Here is a 27,642-nt window from a genome sequence, read left to right as displayed (position 1 = left end):
AATTTTGTAACTATTCAAATAATATTTTTTGAATAGTTATAATTCTTTTTTAAAAAAATCAAATGATATAACTTTTGACCAATGACCAAAAGTTTTATCTTTTGATTAATTACGCCCATTCATTTATAGTTATTGGGATACTATAAATATTTGAAAATATTCCAACAGTACTTACTAAGCTCTCGCGAGCTTAATGCATTATTTTTCAAACGCATAAGTAGAGAATTGTTGTGAAGCTCTAGAGTGAAGGTTGATCTCTACTCATCTCATCATAAACCAAGGCTTGAAAGAGAGTATGAATCTAATTTTTTGGCAATAATTCATGGCATGTACATAGGATCATGTTATCAATGCCGTGTATGAACTTTCATGAGGACATTTGATAGTATTTGACCCTCCATGAAAATTTTGTAAACTTTGACTTGTTTAACTTAGTTTTAAGTGGAATTATATGATGTTTTGATGGTGAATCATGTTTGATAATATTTTGAAAGTGCTATGGAATGATTTATGATTGTTTAGACTTAGTTTTAAGTGTTTTAAACATGTTCCAGGCAATCTATCTTCGATGTCACGACATTTGGCCCTCAGTGTCACGATATCTAACCCCCAGTGTCGTGACATTGGAGCAGGGGAGACTCAAGAGAGTATTCTGTTTTCGATATCATGACACTGACATCTCAGTGTCGCGACATTGACTCTATTTGTCTTGTTTTAACACGAATAAGCCTCAATTGACCCCTGATTGAAATCAAACATTAGGGAAAGCTAAGCAATGACTTGAATAACACAAAGGGAGTCTATGTGAAATCAAAGCTTCAAAATTTATAATCGAATTGAGCAACTTAGTGTATTAATGTGACATCCCTTGCTCATGAGGAATCGGTTCACTCCAGGTAAGGGGTGTTAAAGAGAGCCTGTTCTATCAGGGCCAGTCACATTGCCTGAGAAGGAATTGATATTGTTCCTATCTCATGAAAAAGAGAGGAAAAGTATAAATTTTCTTTTAGGGTTGCCAGTTTCTGCCATGAAGGTCTTCCAAGAGGAGATGCAGGTTTAGATAACAACAAATATTTGCAGAATGCTGTTAATAACACTCTTTCTTCTATTTCACTTCTAGTCTTCTATTTGTGGAATATTACTACGTTGGTCCGATTGGCATGCTGCTGAGGAGCAAAATGAGAATCACGCATGATCAAAACCCTAGTAAAGTTGGAACAGGAATGTCCAAGCTGAAAACCTGTGCTGTGTCAGTGTCAATCTACGGTGGTTACTTTGATGTGGATTTTTATATATTAAGAACTGGAGGCACATTAATTCCAACTTGTATCCTCTTGAGGTTATGTGTCTTGATTTAAAATCCAACCATATGTTATTTCATTCTTTATTCAAGAGAATTAAATGCATAAAAGACCAAAGCAGAAGTTAGATCACCTTAAAGAAGAGAGGTATGTTTCATTTGCCTCCTATATGCATTATGCTTGTTGCTTATGACGTGAAATTAAAAAGTAAGAACTCTGATACAGTCCCGACTGTAATAATTGACATCTAACAAACCCGTATTTGCATCAATTCAGATAAAAAAAACTCCTCTAAAAGCAATGCAAATATCAGGCTTTGGCAAATTGTTTAGCTTTCACATATAAAAAGATGATTATTACTAATATCTTTAGTCACTTCATACATTTCATACATTGTGTTGTAACTAAAGACCGATCTAAATAAATCTGGTGAATCATCATGTATGCCTCCATGCTTGACCTGGACACAATTGAATGTGCTCATACAAAGCATAAAAGCAAAGCGAGAATGAAAATACCTAGTAATATGTGGCCCTTTGTTCTTCTTTAAAGAGCACCAAGTAAGGCTGGAAGGCAAAGGCGAAAGGGTATTGCCGGTTCTCCACTTCTTGTATTATGTGCAGACTGGGAAATGGAAAGAACCATCACAGGATAGCTGAGGTAAGGAGATTGTATCTATCTTCTATAGCTGGGATTACTGTGTTAAGAAAAGAGAGAAGAGAGAAAAGTAGCAAAATGAAAAGCATATGGAGTGTGTAATGTGGGAAGAACCCTGCTTTATTTCCCGCACAAGCGAGCATTTCTTTTCGACGGTCTGAAATTCATTGCAGCTAGGCTGTAGATGCAGAGATTGGGGTGTCTGGATTTGATTGCCATCTCATCTGTTGTGCTACTGTAACCAGGAATATTGCAGGAAGCAGATGAGCTCCCAACTAAGCTTGCTTGGCAAGTAGATGCAATGTCTGCTTCCGCACATTCGATCCCATCAACTGATGGTATTTCCACCATGTAAACTCCATGTTTATCTGTAGTTCTGTTGACTGAGAATGATACCTGTTCTTTTGTTTTTGGAACATATGCCCTGAAGTTGCAGTCTATTTGAACCTCTGCACCTGGTTAGGCAAATACTTTAATATAAGAACCCTGCTTTTGTTTGAATTTGTTCCAAAGTGTAAACAAAAAAACTTGGAACAATCATAGGTTGTTGAGAGATACTTCACCTGGTAAAAAGTAGCTGTGTCTGGAGAAGCTGTTGGTGGTGCAAACGTCACAATAAACAAGGCCCATTACGATGATCTGAGCATTGTTTGTTGCTGGCTCAGTTTGCAAAGATAATGTCATAATAAACAATGAAAAAAACAGAAAGAGAATGATTGGGTTCATGGCAGCAAATTTTGGGAGAGGAGACACAAACTTCCACACAACTTTCTGTATGAATGATTGATTGGTGTAAATCAATAGCTAAAAAAGCATTATCATTTATCAATCCATGTAGTTGAAGATGAGCTTTGTAGTCCGGATAGGGGGTCGTGGTAGTTAGTGGAGATCCAATTGTAGGCGAAAGTGATGAAATTTATCTTTTTTTTTTACAATAAAACAAAGACATGTGAATGTATTTTGGCAATATGTGGACTTGATGGGAAGGGGAGTGGCTTATTTATGAGTGTCAGTGCCTTGGTGGCTTCATTTGTCTCATTTATTGTGGGGCTTGGTTTTACGACCCGAGTTTATAGTAAAGCCAAAATTAGCATGTTTGTAGATTGGATTGGAACATTCCTTCAATTCAGGGAAGTTGGCTTTAGCTGCAATTTTCTAACAAAAAATCTAGGCAATAATATAATGTAATTTGCAATTGTCTATAGCCTATAAGGTAACATGAGCATTCTTTTTTATGCTCAGCGGAAAGCTTTAGCTTCTAAGGGAGACATTGATATGAGGATACCCGTGAACAAGGTAAATGAGGTGGTGCCACAGCTTGCTGACATTTGGCTCATGCTAAAGCTATGACTTACTAAGAGAATGCAATGAAATCACATGATGATGATGAGGAGGATGGAATATGTTTGATTTACTATTTTGGAAATTAGATAGAGATGGGATTAGAAATTTGGCATTTTTGTGATTGCTCTTTAAGATTCAAACTTGAGTTCTTTCTTGAGGAGCGTAATGTACTTTATCACTAGACCTAACACTTGTTGGTAATCTGCAAGCGTTTTACTTTCAACTCAAAAGTTAACTAATTTACTTGGTGAAATGCTAGTAGTAATGAAGATAATATCTCTCTTGTAGTAACATGAAAAATAACAGTTTATGGAGTTCCAATATTTAATGCAAAAAAAAAAGGGAGAAAACTATGGCATTAAATACAATATAATTTGGAAGGTTCAGAAAGGGTCCAAATCTATTCCCCAGTCTTAATATAACGAGATGGGATCAAAGTAATGGCTCCAAGAGGATCGTGTAGATGTCAATGAATCCATAAACTTTCCATTATAGATGACTATAATCAAGTGAACAAAAAAAAACTAAAAGCGGCTATCAAATGCAAGAGACACCCATTTAGGATGGCACTGTTACTCGAGAATGCCATCGAACATACCATGTAACAATGAGGGATGGCACTGTTCTGCTACTGTTTAGTGCTTCCCGCGACCCTTGAGGCCCTTTCAGCAGCATGACTCTTGAATCAGCACCAATTTCTATTTTATAATATGGAACACGGATACAAGTTTTTCCTCGGCACCTCATCCTCCTCCTTTTCTACCATAAACAAAGATCGACCACATTTTAACCTTGAATACAAGATAAAATTATCCATTCAAACTCTTATTCTTAGTAGTCCGTAAAAGAATTGATTGTAGTGGGAAAGATTATGACAAGATCAGAGTACCTGTTTTCACTTTTGTTACAGATGGCTGGACAACAACATGCATGGCGTTGACTGCTTTAGGGAGATCACCGAAAGGTACTCTACACTGGCCAACCATCTTATTATTCTCCAAAATTTTCCCGGTATTTATTAGTTTGATGTCATTGGCTCCCTTAGGCGCAATCTTTTTATCTAGGACATACCAAAACAATTTAGACCCAACATTAGAAAGAATGAAGACAACATTATTTTATCTAGATCTGTGCTACATGCATCCTACCATAATGAAGGTTCAGAAACATAATTTTCAGTTCTCAAGTGCGTGCACTCTCATGTGTGATTAGTTCATCAACAAAAGCAAAAAGGTTCCCTCCATATCATTGCCTCCCTTATGATCAGCAGAAGAGATGTGACTATCCACAAGCCAAAGTAAAGAAAAATGGAACCAGAAGATCATGCTAAAACATCCTACTGTCTCAAGTCTAAGATATAGTCCAACCCTTTAGCGGCGGCCTAGAAATATTCTCCATATTCTTGTAAGCAAGGCATCCTCAAAATCATCCTAGGCTACCAGCCCAAAAGATTTGGGTAAAAATAAAAGGTGAAACCTTTAGGTTTTGCTTGGTATGAAAGAAGCATGAGGATGAAAAATTTGTTAATCGAATGGTTAAGATTCATAATCATGTTTCGGTTTTGTAGCACAACCATAGATTAACAAATTTTCCATCATCACTCGTTTCCATCTTTCATTCCAAGTAGAGCCTTAAAGTTGGGTGGCTAAAAGTAAACTCATACAGTAATGCCAAGATAGCCACTGCTATCCTTGATGGTATACATATCGCCAACATATGTAAAGGCACAAGAAAGAAGACACTCCAGAAAAATCCAAGACTAAAATTTGGAAAAAAGATACATATGTCAAACCACTTGGTTGATCTCAAAGGTATCACCAACATATGTAAATGAATAGAGATTGGGCGTCCGGTCATTAACACCATGCAACAAAAGGATGGAAGGAAGTAGCAGTCTAAACCAAGGGATCAAAAACCAAAGGAAAATAGGATGGCAGAGAAAACTCTGAATATCTTAATTAATGCATGAACTAAAATTAATCATATCAGAGAGTAAGAATCCACTTATAGGATCTAAAAACAAAAGGTGAAGCTGCTGGAGACTTACAAATACTTGCCATGGTATGAAAGAAAGGGGAACAAGCACACTTGTAGAAACAATTCAACAAGTGTCCTACGACAATACCATATCAATTTCCCACCTATGTCAAAGCCAGAAAACTTGCAGATACGCACAAACCAATTACCATTTAAGCCTCCCACTGACCAGTGATGCCATCAATCACTACAGGGAAAAAAACTGTAGGATTAAGTTATGGAGACAGGACCACCTGTTATTTCCCGAAAAGTGAACATTATTTAGGTGATACGACCGGCTAATAAATGTCACTCAAGCAATTCTAAACAATCTAACTTAAATGCTGAATGTTGAAAATAACTTAACAGTAAAAACACAAGATTTCCCACTACATTATCTAAAGACCTGGAGAGAATCATTCACTCAAGCCGTAATTATAAAAGAACAAATGTTAAGGAAACAAAACCGAGTTATGCATATTCCCAGGGACAACATTAAAGCAAAGCACCTTTTAGCTTATTAGAATTGTACATCTTTGAACAAGCTTAAATTTAGATTTAGAGGGAAATGTACAATGCAATTAGCAAATAAAAGTAAATTCAATACTTTTTATAGAGAAAGCGGAAGCATTCACCTTTGGGCCACTCAGCAACGATCCTTTCCTAGAGCATAGCAATGGTAGAAGTAGGCAAGTATTGAAATGGACCCATATCCGATCCATCATACAATCGGACTTAAAGTTGTACTAATTCCTCCTCCACCATTTCAATTATAAAACTTTTCCACCAATTCAAACAAATGAATTTCTTTACTTTCGAAGACATAGCACCCTGTTTGGGTTACTAGGAAAATGAAACAACATTATTCTAAAATCCACTCCAACACCTGAACTTGAAGGGATTGAAAATTCCGAAAAGAAAAAATAGAAGATTTGAATCGTGTGGAGCTGTATTTTTCTGTTGAGGGTTTGATTACTATGTGCAAGATTTTACGGACACCAAGATTCGGTTAAATCCTCACGGTTTCCATTTTTTACAGTAATTTTGTTTCTATATTTTAGCTTCTTTTTTCTCTCTTTTTAATTTATAAAAAGTATTTTGGTTTTATTTGGCGAGATTCGAGTGAAATCTGTCGGTAAATATTAATTCTCTTTTTATACTCCCAATAGTTCAGCAATTATTACGTGGCGAACATTTGTTGGCTCTTGAGAAAGGAAAGGAGAAGATGGTAGCAGGGGATCGGATGATTTTAAGTCATTTTGACCTTTTAGTAGAAATCAAACACGCCGATAAAGTAGTAGTAAATGACAGACCGCACACGCCGATAATACTTTTTTCTTTTTCTTTTTTTCTCTGACAGAAATATCCCACTTAAAACTAAAACTTGAGGGAGCAAACTTTACACCACGGGTGAACGAAATATAGTTGTAATTAGTAATTGTTTAATAAAATGGAATAAAATTATAATAGTATTTTATGTTTAGTTGAATGAGATACATGTTGTAATAGTATAAGAAAAAAACTTAAATGATCAGAGTATCCTTAGCAACAAAAGAAAATTTTAAGCAGATGTTATTAAATTTTAATAAGATTATTATTAAATTATATTTAATAATAATAATAATAAATATTTTAATCATATTTTAACATAATTATTATTAAATTAAATAAAGTCTAATAAAATAATATATAATTATTATAATTATTATTAAAATATGAATTTATAAAAATCATAATATATAATATTAGAAAATTAATATATAACCTACATTATTATTTTTAAACTTCAATGCATATTTAATGTGCTAAATTATTATTAGTGAAAAAAATAATTTAATTATATTCTAAACTAAAATTTAAAATATTCTAAGTAATAAACAGTTTTATAATTGTTTTTCCAACCCAACAATTCATAATCGCAAATACAGTAAACAAAACATTAAAGCATAATTGTTGAACTACAAAAAGATGCCATCTTAGTAATACCAATTCGATTCAAAATAAAGAGGAAATTTCTTAGTAGAAGAACAAAAGTACTTTCCCACCAACATTCTTTCTTCTGGCTTCTTTATAGTCCATAATTCCCGCTAATGTTGTGAGCACAATGTAACCAAACTGTCTTGAAGGAAGCAACCGAGCAATCCAACCCTCGATCTCCTTAACTCCGACATTGAAGCGAGAATTAATCACCCCACACTTGTCAGCCTCCCATTCAATTCAACCACAAATTTACCAAATTTATGATCATCAACATACTCAAACTCCCTAATATAACCATGTTTCTGCATGACCAAAAGGAACTTAATGATCACTTTCGAGGAAAGTCGGATCATGACTTGTCATTTGCCCCTCTTCTTTGCATTGTACATGCTCTTAAGTGTATCATTCAAAACGCTCACCCTCACCATTCTTTCAGATTCTCTCCCCTCTCTCTTCTAAATCATTTTCTCTCTACTCAATCCCCAAAAAAACCCAAAAACACCTATTTTTTCAGTTTTCAACGAGCTTTTGATTGCTACCACCGTTGACTACCATGGCCTCACCTAGAAAGTGCTAAAATTTTGGCTCTTACTTCATCTCAATCTCATATTTCAACTTTTCTAATTAGTTTTCTTTAAAAATCACCATAAAAACACAAATTTACAAAAAGAAGTCAACAAAATCCCCTTTCTTTTTGTTGCTGGAAATTGCTCCGATTGCTTTGGTTATTGATGTGTTCATCTTCCTCACCTCTTTCTCATTTGTAATTTTCCAAGCATCCAAACCCCTTTAGCATGCTTACCCATAAAACCTCTCTCTCTTCTTTTGATTCATACTAATGATTTGTAGATTTAATATTTTTATAGGTTTATTTGTTTTGATTGAATTTGGTGACCATTGGTAGCATGGGTATTCTAGAGATTTTTTGGGGGAGGCTATTCGTTATAACATGGAATAGCAATTTTGAAAAGGGAGCCCAGAATGGCCATTCAGGCCTTATTCCCAATCTGCCTGTAATAAGCTATTCCAAGGAATAGCAAACTTGTGAACCAAACATTTGAATTATTGTACCCCTTGGAATTAAGGTTGAATCAGTTGGCTATTCATGCCAACCAAACACAAAGTTAGTGTTACGGGCTAAAGCTTTAGTTTTGCAAATTATGAGGTTTTAGGTGATTTCTTTACTTAAAATTCTTTTAAATCAGCCTAACTTTTGAAAATGAGAATTCTCAATGAAAATTCTCTAATACATCGAAAGTAAAACAGAAGTAACTCAAAGACAAAGAAGAACGAATCGAACATAAAAGTCACAAGAAAGCAATAGCACACTAAGTGTTTGAGTAAATGCTCTCAATAGTATTCAATTACTATGAATGAGGTACAATTAGATGATTATAAATGAGAAGGAAGACATCTATTTATAGTTGAGCTCCCTTAGATCCAACGGTACAGTTTAATTTACACTGATAGTCAAGATCGAAGCCAATCTACAATTTGATATTTTTAAGGGACTTACATGATCCCTTAAGATTACAAATCAAAGCATCTAAAATTAGTTTTCATATTTACCATGGCAACCCTAGTTTTCCTTAAGTGCTTCACTAGGCTACTAAGGCTTCAAGTAGATGGGATACTTCACATGTTCCACAAATCGAACTAGTATAAGTGGGTCGAATGAGTCTCATTTAATCAATTAATGGGACGCTCTGTGAGCATTCATCACGAGCTTAAATTTGTGGCTTGTGCCATTCTCCCCTACCCATTCTCACAACGTCTTTGTCACATCCTTGGAATGACACTGGTTTGACTCGTTTCGAAACTGTCTCGATGTTTCGGCCAATTCCAAACTAGTCTCACTTTCGGGTAGTTTCGCGTATTGGAACATTTGCCTCAGCTTATGTCTCTGTCGTCGCTTAACTTGAACCGTTTCTCTTTGTTATACATATTGTTCACAAAATCCCACCACTCTGACTTGCCCTTATTTTGACTTGTCTCGACCAGGATCCTATTGATTTGCACAAATAGTCTTAGGCATGCTCAGATTAAACATCGGGTTAACCTTAAGTGCTACCGCCAAATTTGGTTTGTAATCCCCTCAGCTTACCAGCTTCAGAACTCTAAAAGGGTCATCGTGTTCTTGCCAAACCAATGGTAAGTCAAAATGAAAAACACTAGGAAAGTGTTTGAGATGTACCTCGTTCATAGCATTTACTCGATCCAACTACCTAGTTTGCATCACTACTTTTCCCACAAAGTATGATGCACAACCCACCTCTCTCATAGGTGGTAGCCCCATTGATAGCTCAACAGGCTTCACATTGGTTTGTCGCACCTTTAGCATTTCCAAGAAGGTCCCATTAACACTCTTATCTACCAAGCCAATGTTCTTCCCATAATGAGCATCCTCAACTAGTTGGATTGCTGACAATACATTGGTCTCACCTTTCTCATCACAACTCATCGAGAACACGTATTATCATTGATGAGTATCCAAGATACAAATGCAATCAAAAAACGGAATCAAAAGGGGATTAACATGGTCAAGGAAATTTAAGCCAAGCATGAAGTTATAATCATCTAAATGAATTACCTCGTAGTTTTCTTTGACTTTTTATTTGCCGATTATAGCTTAACTCCTAGTGTTACTCCCGCGGTTAGGACTTCTTTGAAATTAATCGTCTTGATTCTCTTAGTCGATTTGCAAACTGAGAAACCAAGCTTACTCACAGCTTTATCTGAAATGAACAAATCAAATGCCCTCGTGTCAACAAGAGCACTCCTCATTCGGCATGCGATGTTGATGTCCACAAATATCAACCCTTTCTAATTACGCTCCCTCTTCGTTTTAGTAGAATTTATTATCATTGATCCAAGCCTCAACACCTTATGGATTCCTCAACTACATCGAGTGTCTCCCTCACATTCCTTATGGATTTCTCGAGATTGACCAATCAACTTTCCAAAGCTGACAACATATCCCTTGAATACTAGCTTTCTTGGCCCTCTCACGGGTCTTAATATAATCTTCTACTCCTTTTTTCACCTCAATTAGCACCTTTGAACATTAGCTCGGATACCAATAATCATGTGGTTAAAACTTTAGTCTCGCAAACCGTGCGACCCTAAGCGATTTCTTTGTTCAAATACGCCTAAATCAGCCTAACTCTCGAAAATGAAAATTCTCAATGAAAATTCTCCAAAGCACCGAATGTAAAGCGGAAGCAACTCAAAGACAAAGAATAACGATTTAAACAGAAAAGCCACAAAAAAATAATAGCACACTAAGTGTTTGGGTAAATGCTCTCAATAGTATTATATTACTATGAAAAAGGTGTAATGAGATGATTAAAAATGAGGAGGAAGACCTCTATTTGTATTTCAGCTCCCCTAGATCCAATGGTATAATTTATTTACATCGATGGTTGAGATCGAAGCCAATATACAATTTTAGATTTTTAAGGGATTTACATAATCCCTTAATATTTCAAATCAAATCTTCTAAGATTAGTTTCTATATTTACCATAGAAACCTTAGTTTTCCTTAAGTGCTTCATTGAACCACCAAGGCTTTAAGTAGATGGGTTTCTCTACATGTTCCATGAATCGAGCCAGTTCAAGTGGGTCAAATAAGCCACATTTAATCAATTTACCTCCATGAAACGCTCTGTATGCATTCGTCACGGGCTTTGATCTATGAACCGTGAAACTAGACACCAAAACAACTTCAATAGCCACTGCCTGAAGTAAGGGAAGAAGGCGTGTGATCAAATGAGTCTATACATAGCTAGTGTATACACGTCCAATAAGATTGTCGGTGAAGAGAAGCCAAGGTTGTCTAATACAGTGAAGCTTATTGGAAGTACCGATTGAGCTTTCATCCAAAGCCTTTAAGTGGGCATCAACCTCCAAATAACGAGAGGTGCATCTTGACCGAAACTTTTATCCATCAGCTATCGAGGCCACTTTACATCTATAGCGCCCCACCCTATATGAAAATCTTGTTAGATTGTTCAAAACAAAACTCGAGAAGATTGGATGAGGTTTACTGGTGGGGAAAAAGTAAGTCACCACTTTTCACCGAAAAAAATCACCAGCTATGCTTGGGTTATTTTTCCATAGAGAAAAAAAAAAGAAAAAGACCAATAAGATGCTGGCCTGATGGCCATAAAATGTATTGGAAAGTGGAAACTATAAAACATGACACGTAACACACTCATCAAACAAATTTGCTCATAAAATCAGTAACATACATGAAAAATTGATAAATATAGCAAGGAAAATTAAACACATATAAAGTCACAAGAAATTGATCAAGTACCATAACTTGTGATCAAGGGTGAAGTTCTAGTAGCACCCTTATTTCCTAATTTGTCAGTTGTTGTGTTGATCTCTCTAAGGATGTGGGAGAACCTCAAATTATTCTCAGTTGATAGATCAACAATACAAAAAATAATACAACTCAATAAAGTTATAATGTTAGCATTTTTACCACGAAGCAAACTCGCGATACTAGCCAACCCAATATCACCTAATGTAGATCTATCTCATGTCCACCCATATCACAAAAAAGAAACTAGGTTACGACATGCAACACCATAAAAAATGCACCATAGGCACTAAAGAATAGTACATGTGAAACTAGTAATCAAGATCCTATAAACATGATAAATGAGGAGCTTCTTCCAACTCCCTTTTTTGCTAAATTATTTACACTAATGTTGCTCTCCTTTTCTATATGCTTAAAGGTTCAATTCCTACCTGCAACAAGGTTAAAAAGACTAGTTACAATATGAGTCAAAGAACCTAGAGCAATTTGACAACAATTAATCCAATTAACTACATTGCTATTATCACTTTTGACAATGAGATAAATAACACTCTACTAGATGCTAAAAAATAGAATGAACTTATTTGATAGCCATAAGCTCTTCAAAAATTGGATTAGTTGTGTCAATAGATTTAGAAAAATAAAACAACACATCGCTATGTTCATCATAGAGCAAACCATCGATACCTTTTATGTAACATCTTTGAATTTTTTGAAGCTCGGAACAGCGAAAATTAAGTGATAACTCAGTTATAATTTGAGAAAGTAAAAAATCAGAGATTATTAATGCTATAAGACAATGAAGACAAATACTGAAGGCAACAAGAAAATTTTGCATTTGAGAAAAAAATAAATCCAGAATATCGACTAAATTACAAGAAAGTGAAAAAATATAGGGGTCAAAATGAGAAAAGTGAAAGATAGGATGATTAAATTGAATTATGGAAAGAGGAGAAGGGACTAGAGGTGCAAATAAACAAAAAAAGAAGTATGAATCATACATGGAATTATAGGAAAAGATAAAGGGTAAAATGGTAATTATGTTAAAAAGATAATTATGGGGAGTGTCATGATTATAGGTTAAGTTGTGTTGATTTATGATTGGAGGGTCAAAAGTGTAATAATTAAAATAATGGATATTTGGATAGATTTTTATGAAGAATGTAAAGACCACGTTTTGACTTGAAGCTAGGTATAGTGATGGATTGGGTCAGGAAATAATGGAGAAAATTTGAAATTTACTAAATAATGATTTTTAGTATCAAATTAGGAAGTATTTAAACCCGATAAGAGATTAAAAAATATTTCTGAGATAGAAAAGATTTAAATAATTCCATGTATGATTCATACTTCTTTTTTGTTTATTTGCACTTCTAGTCCCTTCTCCTCTTTCCATAATTCAATTTAATCATCCTATCTTTCACTTTTCTCATTTTGACCCCTATATTTTTTCACTCTCTTGTAATTTAGTCGATATTCTGGATTTATTTTTTTCTCAAATGCAAAATTTTCTTGTTGCCTTCAGTATTTGTCTTCATTGTCTTATAGCATTAATAATCTCTGATTTTTTACTAAATTGAAATAGTATAAAAATTATTGTGGTGAAAGTAGGAATTTAGAAAGTTAGGAGATACATATGGAAGTAGAAAGGAATGAAGGATTAAGAAGAAATTTAACCAAGTGAAGTATGAGTCATCCTAGGAATTATAAAAGATGAGTTGGGATAAAATGGTAAATAGCCAAATAGATATTTTAAAGTGTAATGATGATGAGTAAAAGTGTAAAGATGGATGGCTTGAGGACTTATTAGCAAATTAACCATTTAATAAAAAGGTGAGATATTTTTAGCGTAAATGTGTGGAAATGTGGAGAAAAGATGAAAGATAGCATCTTTTCCCAACACACCAAACTGTCACTCATCCCCCCAAAATCCATCTAACTTTTCTTTTATTTTCTTCCATGTCCTTCCTCCATTGTTGAACCATCCAAGCTTCAAACCTTCCTTTTTCTTTGAAATCTCCTTAGTAAAAACTAAAAAGAAGACTAGTGAGCAACTTTATTTCATGAGAAAACTTCCATAGATGGGTTAAAAGAGAGAAAGACATGAGTTAGGGTTTTGGGTTTTCAAAGAGTTAAGGTAAGAATGATGGAAACTCTCATAACATACATGTTTATTTTCATAATCTAGCATTAAAAAGTTATTTGATTTTAGTTTTAACTTATAAATGTTATATGTTTTTATGAAATTGAAGAAAAATAGAAGTTTGAGGACAAAAGTGAAGGGAAAGGAAAAGAAGTGGCTAAGGAGTAGAAGAGAAGAAAAAGTCATCATCCAAATTTTTGTAGTAAGTACTTCAAGTAGTAATTTTGTTTAAGTTATGTTAACTAGATATTATGTTAATTAAGTAGTTTAATTACTAAATTAATGATATCATAATAAGTATTTGGTAGGGGTAAATAATGTAAATGTTATGAATTTTGACTTTGGTGTACCATTATATGATGTATTCCAGTGATAATGAAAAATGACTAAATTGAAATAAATTAAAATATGTTATAATATTATGAATATGTGAAAAGTGAGTTTAAATGAACTGATGTAAAAATTATAGTGTTGTATATGGTAAAAATGAAGAGAATTGCAAGTTTTAGTGTTATTATTGTGATAAGGGCTAAATCGTGAAAAGTACAAAGTTATATTTTTTTTCCAGTGAGAGAATGAAAAGATTTAATAATAAGAAAGGTCCATGTAGACAAGTCTTGAACTATTGGGACATTGATGGCATGCCATTAAGGAAAATTAGCGCGCTTATCGTATTATTTCGCGCTTCGGTGCTTATCATTGTAAAAATTTGTACTTTGGTGCTTATCGTTATTATTTTGCACTTTGATGCTTATCGTTATTTGAACTTTGTGCTTAGTGATATATGATATGCATTAATAATGTATTACCGATTTATTTCCGTATATCCTAAGTGTTCAGCTAGTCTACATTGGGCAATAATGTCGTAATTCGACTATTATCAATTAATGAGTTACGGTAAGTAATGGCAAGTGTGATTTTTAAGAAAAATATATTAAAATTTAGGGACTAATTTGATATGAATTATATGTCTATAAAATGAATGTAATTTTATTTTATATAATTATATATAGTAGATTTTAAAAATCTTGAAGTACTTAATAAGTCTTTACAGACTTATTGTGTTAATTCTCTAACGCGTAGGTGCAGTAGATCCCGTTGGGCTAATATCGAGGTCGAATGCATCACATCGCATCACCATTCCAAGAGGCAAGGTTGTATGTATGAATTTTGGGTTTAGTATGGCATGTACATAGGTTCTTGGTATAGGTGAATATTAGATGGACTAAAATGCAAACTTTGGAAACCTTGTTATTTTGGTGATCTAATGGCATATTTTGTTAGCTTTTGAAAGGAATTTATAATAGCTTGACATATGCATGCATATATGATGATATTATATGGATTTTATGGTGAATTTTAATGAGTTTGAGGGTAATTGAATTGGTTTAGAAGTGTTTGAATGTTTTGAATTAGTCCAGGGGGATTTTTAGTAATTTTTCCAATTGTTTTTGTGTCATTATAACCCAAGGTATCGATACCTGAGGGTAAGGTAATGAAACCTTGACCTAAAAATCAAATTTTTGAGAAATAAAGAGCAATTTTGATATCGTTTTTGAGGTGGGTATCGATATTAAAGCCTAAGTACCGATACCTAGGCCTAAGGTATTGATACCTTCATCAAAATTTGTATTTTTGGAGTTCCAAAATGCTATTTTGGTATCGATTTTATGCGGTGGTATAGATATCTTTCACAAAATATGGATACATTTTGTTTAACTATCGATACTCTACCCCTATTTTGAGTAAAAACAATTTTTAAATCATTTCCAAACACAAACGAACATCTATTAATAACCCCGGATGTTTATATTAATAATTTTTGGGTTAAATAAGTTAATACACTATGTATGAAGGATCGAATTATACAATGTCTAGCCAAAACCACTTTGGCAACAAATGTAATAGTCTTATACCAAGTCCATACAGTCAGATCGGGTATAGGGGGTGTTACAAAGATAAATGTAGAAGAAGGTAGAAAAAGATGGAAAAATCCATCCATCTCTTTAAAATCCATTCACGTCACTCCCACCCCCTTTATCCATTATCTCAACTTTTCACTTTCTCACAAGTAAGTCATTTCCACCATTAACAAGCCAATTAAGCTTAAACTTTCCATTTTCTTTTATGATTAGTGAGTGAAATCAATAGAGAACTGTAGAGACTACCTAAAATTTATGAGAAGCTCAATCATAGTTGTCTTGGAGAAGAGAGAAAATAAGAGTTAGTGTTAAATACAAGTGTTTGAGGTAAGAAATGTTAACTTTCTATGAAATACATGCTAGTTTTACTTGAATAACATAAATTATGATATATGAGTGTGATTTTAATATGTAAATGTTGTATGTTTGATATGAAAAATAAAGAGAAAATAAAGGAACGTGAGAAACAAGAGGAGAAATAGAGCAATGAGAAGCGAAATGGAGAAGAAAGCTTAATTCCAAGCTTTGAACAATAAGTACAACTGGATTATTCTTTATTTAAAACATGTTGTTAATATTTAGGTTTAATTAGATGAATAAATACTTTAATATGGTGATAAGTTTACATGTTCCATGAATGAAGAATAGGGCTTAATAACGATTAGGTATATGGGAATGATGAATTTATTATGTTTACTAAATATACGTTAAAGAGAAAAAGAAAGAAAGATAAGAAAGAGATTGAAAAATGTGAAAAAAAGAAGAAGAAGACTAAATCGTAAAAGATGGAAAAGTTGATGGGAAGTGTAATAATTATAAGTAACTGTGTACTTGAAGTGAAATATGTGAAAGAATTGATACAGTAGATTGTTTATATCTTGATTTAAATTGTTCCAAATTAAGATACTCTTGTTGTTTTTTAATCTAAACTCAATGAACTTTTTACCATAAAAATTTCAGAATTTTATCTTATGCCAATTAATATAGTAAATTGTTTTAGCTTTCCTTTATTCTGCTGCTAGTCAACTTTGACCATTTTTCACTAAATATTAATTATATTTCATTATGAGACTTGTATAGTATTTCTGTTTGTTTCCTTTAAAATTAGACTCATCAATATTTTAAGAATATAAATTTTATCTCCTAAACATTTTTTAAATCATTCTGATCTTGTCTATAAAAAATTCATATATCTCATAATATAATATTCTTTTATTTACAAAGTTTCTGTAACAACCTGGTTTTGACCCTAATCGGAATAGTGGTTTCGGGACCACAAATTCGAGTCCAAAAAAATATTTTAATATTATTTTTAGTGTTTATTATATGTTAAGTTATAGGTGTGAAAGATTCGTGTGGAAATTTAATCGTATGAAGGTTCAATTTGATAAAAAGGGTTTAATCGCGTAAAATAAAAGTTAGGGGTTAAAATTTAAAAGCACCTATTTGTAGTTTTCTTTTTAAGTGGGAGGTCTAAAGATGTAATTAGACCAAGATTTAGTTAGTGGGTGGTATATGCCAACATTGCCCTTAAGTTATGTGATTTATAATTTATTTAATTAAGGTTAATTTGGTCATTAAGTAAATTATAATATTATAACTAAAATAAGTCATAAAAAGATGAATATGTTCATCTTTGTTAGCCGAATATTGAAAAGGAAGAAACCATCCATGGTTTCTTAAGTTTCGGCACTTTCATAGCAAAATTAAGGTATGCTTTGGTTTCGGTTTTTGATAATTTTTACGTTTTTGAGATCGTTGCTTTGAATACTTCAAAACCCATGTCTTAATTTTGTGAATTGTTGATGATTTTGAAATGTACCATTGATGAATGCTTGAACATTGTGATAGTTGATGATGAAAAATGAAAGAAATGTGATAGATTAACATGTTTTGTTTTTGAATTTTTAGTGAATTTGAGAAATTATAGCTAAATTGTGAAAATGAATTTTTTAGGGATTAAAATGTGAAATAAATGAAATGTGTGGATTTGTATGAAGATAAGGAATATTTGGTCCTAGCTTAGTGTGGGCAAATTTTGTGTATTTTGTGTTTTGTGCAAAAAGGACTAAATTGCAAAAAGTGCAAAATGTTAGGGGCAAAATGGTAATTTTCCCATTTATGTATTTTTGGACTTAATTGAATGTTTTGATGAATAAAAAGGTTAAATTTGATTATGTTAAGATCAAGAAATGAAGAAAAAGGATTTGGATAGGGGGAAAACGAAAGTAATTGAATAATCGATCGTGTCCGCTAATATCCGAGGTAAGTCGACTAGCTATTTAATGTTAATAATTCAATATAAATATATATATATATTTGTGTGTATGAATATCTACTGTATTTTTATGTTAAGGTATAAAAAAAATAATATACTTTGATTAATTAAGTTGATATATGGATGGCTTATATGTGTACACTTATATTCGGCTATATGAATATAAGTCTAATTAAGCTTTGGGGATTAAATGTAGTTAAGAATGGTGCATAGATGGATATAATTATATATAGTATATCTATTTGTTTGAAACTTCATTTGGAAATATTTGATGATATGAGGGCTATAATTGCAAGAACAATTTTCGAATATGTATATGTATAATTAAGTATAATCTTTGAACTTGATTAAGGGTATATATTGTATATACTTTAATAATTTTGAATGAATGTCTCTGTGTGAATTGAAGAATATACATGTATAATTTCGAATAAGTTCTGAACATATTTCAAGGTTTAAATGTTAAGTATATTTATATATATGGAAATATCGAATAGGTAATAATATACATATATAGTTATTTCGTATAAGTGTAAGTATATGAGTTAAAATATAATGTATGAATTGTATATATATATGTGTGTTAGTTAATGTATATTTGAGTTTTATAAGTTAAAACAAATTGCATAGATTCTATATATATATATATATATATAGCCGAATATATATATGCCGAATTTTGTAAGTTGGATGAAATTTAATGGATTACATATATGTTAGCCGAATGTATGTATTGAATTCGATAAGTTGAAATTAATCACATAAATTATATGTATGTTAGTTAATGTTTGCTTTGAGTTTTATAAGTTGAAGCTTATAATATAAAAGAAAATATATATATAATATTCGAATGTAGGTATTGAGTTCTATGAGCTGAATTTAATGATATGAACTATAGAGATGTTATTCAAATGTATGTTTGCTACGAAGATTGGAATAATAATTCGATTCTTGCTGAGATACGATTATTGAAAAGATTTATATGAGATATAAAGAATATCTAGATTTTCTTATAAAGAATTTTGTGAAAGATCAATTTCATATCCGTGGTATTCAGGCTCGATGCCTAGCAGATGTAGTGCCGGTGAATTAATTTAGACTTTAAGTCTAGCAGGCTAAGTGCCGGTGATCTGAACCAGGTTATGAACCTAGCAGGCTAAGTGCCGGTGATCTGAATCAGGTTATAAACCTAGCAGGCTACGTGCCGGTGATCTGAATCAGGCTATAAGCCTAGTAGGCTAAGTGCCGGTGAATATGTTAAATTAAGTGATTATATGCATGTGATATATATAAATATATAAATGATTTTGGGTTATATATAATGAATAAGTATATGAATATTTATTTATATGTATTCGATGAGCTTATAAATGTTTGAATCTATGTGTTTAGTGAATAGACACATATATTGGTTGATATGAAAATTGTTGAATATACATGTATGCAATCGGCACATGTGGATTAGAAGTATAAATGTGCATTTGATTCATGTAGTTGATAAGTAAAAATATAAGCTTTTAACATATGTATTTGAAAGATCATAGATATGCATTCATGAAATGCCAATGATAAGTATATTTGGAATTTGTATATGCAATTAATGATTATGTATGTAACTTGATTATAAGCATATAATGATTATACATATGTTCGTTTATATGTATTTTAGATATGCTATAAACTTACTAAGCTATAAAAGCTTACTTTGATTGTTTTTGTCCATTTGTTTTATAGATTTTGGAGACGCGTTATGAGCTCGGGGATCATCAGCATAGTCTATCACACTATCGACTTTTTTGGTATTTTGTAAAAAAATTTGAACTCGATCTTATGGCATGTATAGGTTTGAGTATGTTTTTGGTTAGTTTTGGATCGTAAAATATAAATAGCCTTGCGAAAATGATTTAAATTCCATGTTTGTGATCAGTTTGGTTTAAAAAAAATGGTTGTGTTTGTTTGGTAATGCCTCGTAACCCTAATTCGGCGACGGATACGGGTTAGGGGTGCTACAGTTTCTTTTATGATAACTAGACTCAATAAGATTTAATTTAATATTTAATTAAACATCTAAATAGATCTCTACAATTTTTGGTGAATTTTCAAAGTTGAACTATTGCTACTGCCTAAAACTGTTTTAGTGAAAATTTTACTTATTATCACTCATATAAACATTTAACACTTATTTCACTTATCAAAATATTAGATTCTTATAAAAGATCATTTGATTGTTATACTTTTAATTATTATTCTATTTAGTCCCTTGAAGCTTACATGTAAACTTAATTACATTTTCACTTTACATATTATAATTCATATAACTTTCTTTTCATAGTTTCCAATAATTCCATTACTTCTTCATTCTCACTTAATGAACATAGTAAAACATAATAAATATCTATACTAGAAATCACTTTCTTATGTTTTTAATACTTGTAGTTATTTCTAATTATTTTGCAATCTAATCTTTAACATTACAAAAACTAAGTAATTATTATAATTATCCTGCTAACTTCACTTTTCATTCAATTTCACTATCACATAACACTTTAATCAAATAATTTATTATAATTTATTACTTCAGATATCTGATTTTTATGCACTTCACTTCAATTATTTTTAATTTTAAGTTTATCAAAGTTTACAATTTAGTCCTTAGCATCATGAAAATTCATTATTTACCATAATTTCACTTTAATATCACTTTGGAACTAATTCACTAATACGTAACCCGTCATTTGAACTCTTTATCTTAATAATTTATTTAAGTCATCAAATTTTGTACACTTTATAATTTAGTCCTTTTAGTATCATTTCAATATATCAAATCAATTCATTACATAATATTAGCTTATTCATAATTAATTCAACTAATTAACATAACCTATACTTGACTAAAATTAAATAAAGTAAAATTCTTGAAGTACTTACTTTGTGTCTTTAATCTCTTCACTTTTTCCACAACTTTCTCCACTTCCACTTCCACTTCTGATTTCTTTCTTTCAAGATGATATTCTAACTCTTTAGTATCTCTACTTCACTTCTCCTTTTAGGTGACAAAGGAAAATTTCAAAGAATTTGGGAGAAAAAGTGGGCTTTCATGGTAAGGGACCAAATTGTAAAGAATGAAAGTCCCCTTTCATGTATATATAAGTGGCATTTGAAGCATGAAGAATTTTCATGTTTCCATACAAATATCTTATTTAATTTATTAATCAAATAATAAAATATCTTATAAAATAATAAAAATATTCAACCAATCATAATTTAACACTTTTCTTTCTTAATTATTACACCATATAACTATCTAATTTGAGTAATGATCATTTTATCCTTCGTGTTTCTTCACAATTCCATCATTGATTCACTATTCACTTTTGCTAAAACTGCTATTAGTCCTTCATATTTCTTCACTTATTCAATTTGATCCCTACACACCAATTTCATATCAAGAAATTTAGGTTATTTTCTCTTTTGGTCCTTTAATTTTTCTCATGCTTATAATTTATTCCCCTAAATTTCAAATAACTATACTTGAACCTCAAAATTGTTTACATATTTACGATTTAATCCTTACTTTAATTTAGTATACTACAACATACTTTTCAATTTAACGGTTATACCAAGTTTTATTTGATAATATGTTTTGATATAACAAATTAAAATGTTTTTAAATAAAAGTTAAAGTTGAACAAAAGTGGCAAAATTATATTTCAAATGAAGTCTAAGAGATATAATTTTGAACCTACTATTTTGAAATCTTAGAAAACTTTTTGAATAAATTTTTAATCAAGTTAAAATTTTTTAAATCAAGTTAAACATTTTCAATCAAAGTTAAAATTATTTTTAAAAAAGTCAGTATAGCTCTAGGCCAAAAAGTGTTGATACTTTTTGGCCAGTATCGATAATTTCTAAAATACCAATACCCCTAAAAAATCGGTACCAAATTGACATTCTGTTTCTAAAACGCTTCAGCTAAGTATCGATATTTTTCATATAGTATCAATAAAAGTTTACTGGTATCGATATTTCTGGCTCCAACGATCACTGAATTTTGCATTAAATGCTAAAAATATCGACATTTTGTTGGCAAGTATCGATACTTATGGTTGCAGGTGAATTAAATACACTGGTTATTTCATCCCCAATGGCTCCATTCATTTCTCTAACAACCACAACGGTTGGAAATCAATTAGGGGGTATAAGTACCATCTTTCAAAGACCCTACAACAATAAGAGAAATTATCAAGCTTAAAGATCAATCAAAAACAACATTGTGCTTTCAATTCTCAACAATTTCCTTTATACACACTTGTGAGCTTTCATTGTATTTATTTCAACTCAAGTGTTTATTCTTGTATTTGTGCTTAATTTGCAAACATCCTGGTCTTGTAAGGGTTTGCTCTTAGTTTGTTTATTTGTTATTCTCTTTGAGAGGGTTTTGTCTTAAGGTTTGGGTAGAAACCTTAAAGGAGTTTGTAAGGTTAAACCTTGTCTTCATAGGTTGTCAAATTAATGAATTTGGTAAAATTCTTAGTTGTAGAAAGCTAAGGTAATAGAGTAGGAAATTGGGCCCGAACCACTATATATCGTCATGTTCATTGTCTATATCTATTTTCTTAGCAACCGCAAATTTTTAAAAAGGCCAATTCACCCCCTTGGCAATTTTGAGTTAATTAATCAAGCTAACATTAACTTTCTTTGATACTCCTCAACCTTCTCTTTTATCACTTTCATTTCCTTGTTTTACTTTATCGAGAAATCAATTATACTATCTCGATTTATAACTGCTTTTAAAATATAAAAATTTTAGGGGTGTTACATGACAAGTCGAGTTGTAATATTTGTAGTGTTACAACAAAACACTCGAGTATTCCAAGGGTCGAACCTAAGAGAGTTTGAGGACAAAGTGATTCATAAGCAACAAGTATACAAATAGGAAGGCTAGCTAACTACTCGCTAAGTATTATATTACGAAAATTCATAATCAAGGGTTAATTACACTAATTGGCTACCTAACACTAAAAAGACCAAATTATAAAATAATCAAAATTAAGCAATTAACAATTCAACACACAAAAGTGGTTGGTTGACTTCCATGTTGCCGATTAGTCTTTGGATTAAGGATCTAAAAGGCTTAAACTTCTAATTGGCTCAATTTTACCAAATTAGACGATTTAGTCTAGTTCATCTCTCGACCTCACTAGTCTAACTCGGGACAACCAAAACAACCCAACACACACTCAAATAAGCACAAAAATAGGGTTAAAGAAAACTTAGGTATTTCTTATTGGTTGCTTGAAGAAAATGATGACAACAATAATGGAGGAGAAAAATACATACAAATTTTAGATTTTTAACTATGAAAAGAAAATGAAGCCGAGTTATATTAAAAGTTATGGATTAAAATGAAAATACAAAAAGAGTTTTGAGTACTAAAGTGCCATGAAGACAAAGCTACAATAAAAACTAACTAAACTACCACTAAAAATCACTAAACCAGAAAAGCTAGAAACTAAACCCTAGAAAAGATGAAGAAGACTAACTAGAAAGCTTAAAAGATGATAGAAAAGTAAAGAAAAGAAAAAGGATGGCTCCTTTTTGTTCTCAGCCAAAAGTACCTTTAAAACATCTTATTAAAATCTAAAAAAAGTTTACTAGAATGCCCCTAAAAGCTATGTTTTGATTGGGTAATGTGTTGGACAAAAGACTACCCTTGCAACTAATTTCTCCCCGTTGGGCAACGTTGTCACGGCACCCAGGCTTCGGTGTTGCGAAACACAAAATAGTAACAAACTTGTGGATCTTGGGGGTCTTGGTGTTGCGACACCCACTGGTCGATGTTGCGACATCACTGGAGTTGGTTCTATGTTGATTTTTCGTTGAAGTTTTGCATCCTCAAGGTGAAAGCTCTGGGTGTTATGACTTCTATGACATTAGTGTCGCGAAACCCTCTCTAAATGATGTTTTTCTTGAGGTTGGACCATTATCGTCTCCCAACACCAACTCAATCACATCGTTAGGTTCCTCATGGCATCATTTGGCCAATTTGGGTCTCAAAAAATGGCAAAACTAAGCAAAAACTTTTATTAATGATTTAAGCTAAAAATCAACATAAACATATAAAAGATATCTAAATTTCTTGAGAATAAGCTCCTTGAGCATATTGAAGAGCCTAATTTAATGTATCAAATTACGACAAATCAGATATAGAGTATATTGAATGTTTAGAATGCACAAACCAAAATTAACTAAGCTTCCACTACTTTCTCCTTCCCTTTCACTTTCAAACTTTCTCCAACTTCGTTATCTTCAAATTTGTCATCAAAATTAATGTCCAATTTATAACACATATTCAAATTTAATGGATGTCCATTAATAGTATTATCAATTGGATTTTATTTTTTAAAATAAAATAACTAAGACTAATTTTTAAAAATTAAAAGTAAATGCACTAAATTTTAAAAATTCAAAAACTATTGAGGCAAAATTAGACCTTTATTTTAATCTATTTTATGGATAGATGGAATCTAAAGTTATTCCTCCCCATCTTGGCCCATTTGTTAGGTTTGAAGGCAAGTTTAGGGTAATGTCAAAAAAAAAATGTAAATAATAGATTGATGAGCTACATATCTATATTAAATTTTGATACATTTATCTTATGGCATAATATATATTTATAAAAAAATATATTAAAATTTAAAAATTATGTGTCACAAGTTCAAATTATATCATAGAATTATTTTATTAGAAAATATGAAAAGATAAAAAGACTATCGTCTTAATATTTATTATATTGTAAAATAAAAAAATTTAATTTTTATCAAATTAAATTGGTATCCGGTTAACTATTGGTATTTATATATAGATATATCAATAACACCCATATTTAGCGTTTCCTCAACATCAATTTCCAGCTTTTAAGATTGGATTGTCAAAGATGCCTTGCTATATATCTTTCATTCCTTTTATTTATTATAAGATGTCAATACAAGTTCACTGTCTCTGACCCCGTCTTTTTGAAGTTCCAAAGACGTAAAGTGATGAGTCACTTATCAAACCCAATATCAAAGTGACTGTTCCTTAGCTTAACCTACATCACGCATACATATTCATTGGGAATAATATTAATAGGGGAGGGGAATGTGTACGTGGGAAGCAATCACTCATCCACTCAAAACTCACATTCCTTTGTGCTATAATCCACAGTTTTCAAGTATGGCTTGCCAAGATTATCATTGGAACTCGACTTACTATTTGAAGATCCAATATGTTAGCACTGTATTAACTATATATGGGTTTAGGTTTAGCATCAATGATTATGGATTGGGATGGATGCTCTTAGCATCAATGAGACAAAATGAATTTAACTACTAGTCTTAGTTTATGGCAAAAGAATCAACGAGTCTTATCAAGCCAAAGATGGCCTCCATCGGAAGGTGGCTGTGTCATCCACCTCCTCATAAATTCCTGATGCTTCTCACCATTTGGTCAACTCCCAACACCATATAGGCGCTCGAACCCCGCCTAATCTCACCGCAAACAAAAGTTTGTGCGGTCATTGAACCTCTATGACTGGTGAGCCATGCTCCCATGGATGATGGAGAAGTGGGATTGCATGGGCCCCCACCAAATGAAGGGTTCCTGCCTTCCCAACAATAGTCTTGGTAGTGCTTAGCACTTTAGGTTGGGTTTTGGACCAGTGTCTTGTCTTTTACTGTTTTCAAGGGTGTGAGTACCCTATGGCTATGACCATATACTAATAGCTAGATTTTTCATGGATGAGTTCTAAAGGAACACATTTACTAGTCAGATAGTCAGCCATCAATCATTTTAAACTCTTAACATTCAATACAGTATAGAGGAGCAACAGAAACAAAAACTAAAGTGAGAAAACTCTGGAAACCACTATATATATAGTTTCTTTTGATTCGTACAGAGGAGGGAGCCATTATGTTCCACTCTAGAGAACAAGATTAGTGAAAAACACAAAGCAGACCAATAAAGACCCACTTGTAGAACATCAACAAGAACATAAAGACAAAAGGAAAATGAAACCTAGGAACTAAGACATATCAGTCATTGACTCATTGCTGCTGTATCCAAAATGGAGGAGACTCCACAACCACTACTCCTCTTCCTCTGTCATAGTTTGCTATACCAGTCATTTTTTAAAAACTGTAATGATGGAAGGTAAAGATAATCAGAGCCAGAGAGCTCCAGCTTGTTTGAGAAGAGGAACAAGAGTGCCATTGATATGAGAAGCCATGACTCTATCCATTGCACCCACAAGCTTCCCACCAATGAAAACAACAGGAACAGGAGGAGAGGTACCAAGTAGCCTTATCAAAGCCTTCTCCATATCTTTCCCCCTTGGATCTTCATCAAGTTCATACACAGTAGGGTTAACCCCCATGCCACAGAAAAGCCTCTTAATGGCATGGCACATGCAGCAACTGCTAATGCTAAAGATAACCACCGCATTCTCCGAAGCTAACCTCTCTATCCTCTCCAATGGATCTCCAACACTAGTCCTGGGGGTTGGCATGTAAGATCCCCATGAACCTGTCGTCTGGCAATGCATTTTCAAATATAGCGAGAAATAATAGAGTTGAATGGAAGTTTTAGATTTGGGATTTTGGCTGGAAGTGAGGAATACATGATGATTTTGGTATTTATAGAGAGGAAATGAGAAAGTGGAGATTAAGGGAATAAGAGAATCCAAAACATGGCCAACTTTTTTAGGATTTAATATTTAACAATTCAGAATCATCAAATCCGTGTAATGTATGATTAATTTACACTTAATTCACAAATCATAACATTACTATTTCATGTAAATATACCTTCTCCTATTAATTAAAATATATTTTTTAGTTTTAATTTTCTTTTGTTTGTTTAAATTAATTATAGTTGATTTTCAAGTAAATTAATCTATTATAATAAATTTTAATTTAATTAAAATAATGGATTAAATTATGAGGTGGAGGTGATGAGGTCGAATGTGAATATTCCCAAGGGGTGTGATTGTAGTTTATCTTAGATTTGGACGGTTTCTTTCGTTTTCCTTTTCTTTCTACAGGAAATCTTGAAAATCAACGAAGAATATGAATATATAATATATGGTCGACATGTGTATAAATTAGCTTAAGTTAGGTTGCAATCATTTGTTACATGTGGGTCTCCTAGACAATATTATCTGTTTAGCATCTTAGATAGCTTCAACTATGGAAGAATTTCATCTTTACATGCTCCAAATTATATCTATATCTTCATGGTTATTAGCTCTTTTAATATTATTTTAGAAATAAATCTAAACATAAAATCTTAAAACTTTTACAACTTAACATTTTAATTCAGACACAAGACTTGACCTTTTTAAATTATGTAAATGTACCAATAGAATTTTTTTCGTATAAAATATATAATATGAAATTTGATTTAGTTAATACCATCCTTTAGATGAAATTGTTTTGAGGAGTGAGCACATGGAATGTTGCTTCCATGGGTCACAGCAGGCACGTCTTAGTGTATACATGAAGTCTTGTCCAATATTTATGCAACAATGCCTGCCTTGTTTTAGTTACTGCTCATGATCATCAAGTTCAACTAAGAATGGGGAAATGGTTAAAATAGTAAAAAGGTTAAAACAAAAGGCACGTCTTTTTTTTTTAAGG

At 32.2% G+C, this 27,642-nt stretch overlaps 2 protein-coding genes, 1 long non-coding RNA gene and 2 pseudogenes across 6 annotated transcripts; 1 reads left to right on the top strand and 4 right to left on the bottom strand.

Moving 5' to 3' along the window:
* Positions 1 to 801: 801 nt before the first annotated feature.
* On the bottom strand, positions 802 to 3,249 carry LOC107935819 (pollen allergen Sal k 5.0101). Of its 4 annotated transcripts, none has more exons than XR_001694282.2 (3): positions 2,522 to 3,249; positions 1,820 to 2,413; positions 802 to 1,240 (listed from the first exon to the last, which is right to left on the bottom strand). XR_001694282.2 is itself a non-coding variant. In XM_016868439.2 (2 exons), the coding sequence occupies exons 1-2, from the start codon at positions 2,682 to 2,684 to the stop codon at positions 2,079 to 2,081; spliced, it is 498 nt and encodes a 165-aa protein (XP_016723928.1). In that variant the 5' UTR covers positions 2,685 to 3,249; the 3' UTR covers positions 1,437 to 2,078. The 4 variants fall into 4 exon arrangements, 1 of the variants encoding a protein (XP_016723928.1); XR_005916497.1 differs by having other exon boundaries at positions 802 to 1,166; XR_001694283.2 differs by having other exon boundaries at positions 802 to 1,163.
* A 395-nt stretch (positions 3,250 to 3,644) lies between these two features.
* On the bottom strand, positions 3,645 to 6,389 carry LOC107935821 (membrane-anchored ubiquitin-fold protein 4-like; annotated as a pseudogene).
* Positions 6,390 to 7,334: 945 nt separating this feature from the next.
* LOC107935835 (40S ribosomal protein S15a-1-like) lies at positions 7,335 to 7,726 on the bottom strand (annotated as a pseudogene).
* Positions 7,727 to 13,525: 5,799 nt separating this feature from the next.
* LOC121219609 (uncharacterized) lies at positions 13,526 to 15,028 on the top strand. Its single transcript, XR_005916496.1, has 3 exons — positions 13,526 to 13,762; positions 13,878 to 13,970; positions 14,852 to 15,028. It is a non-coding gene; the product is annotated as an uncharacterized lncRNA (long non-coding RNA).
* A 10,825-nt stretch (positions 15,029 to 25,853) lies between these two features.
* Positions 25,854 to 26,628, bottom strand: LOC107935834 (glutaredoxin-C1). The gene has a single exon (XM_016868452.2). The coding sequence runs from the start codon at positions 26,547 to 26,549 to the stop codon at positions 26,169 to 26,171; it is 381 nt and encodes a 126-aa protein (XP_016723941.1). The 5' UTR covers positions 26,550 to 26,628; the 3' UTR covers positions 25,854 to 26,168.
* Positions 26,629 to 27,642: the final 1,014 nt, after the last annotated feature.

Source organism: Gossypium hirsutum, chromosome D07 (assembly GCF_007990345.1).
Source record: "Gossypium hirsutum isolate 1008001.06 chromosome D07, Gossypium_hirsutum_v2.1, whole genome shotgun sequence".
In the NCBI taxonomy this organism is placed as follows: Eukaryota; Viridiplantae; Streptophyta; class Magnoliopsida; order Malvales; family Malvaceae; genus Gossypium; species Gossypium hirsutum.
Note: the sequence above shows the minus strand (reverse complement) of the source record. Positions and strands in the feature narration are given on the sequence as shown.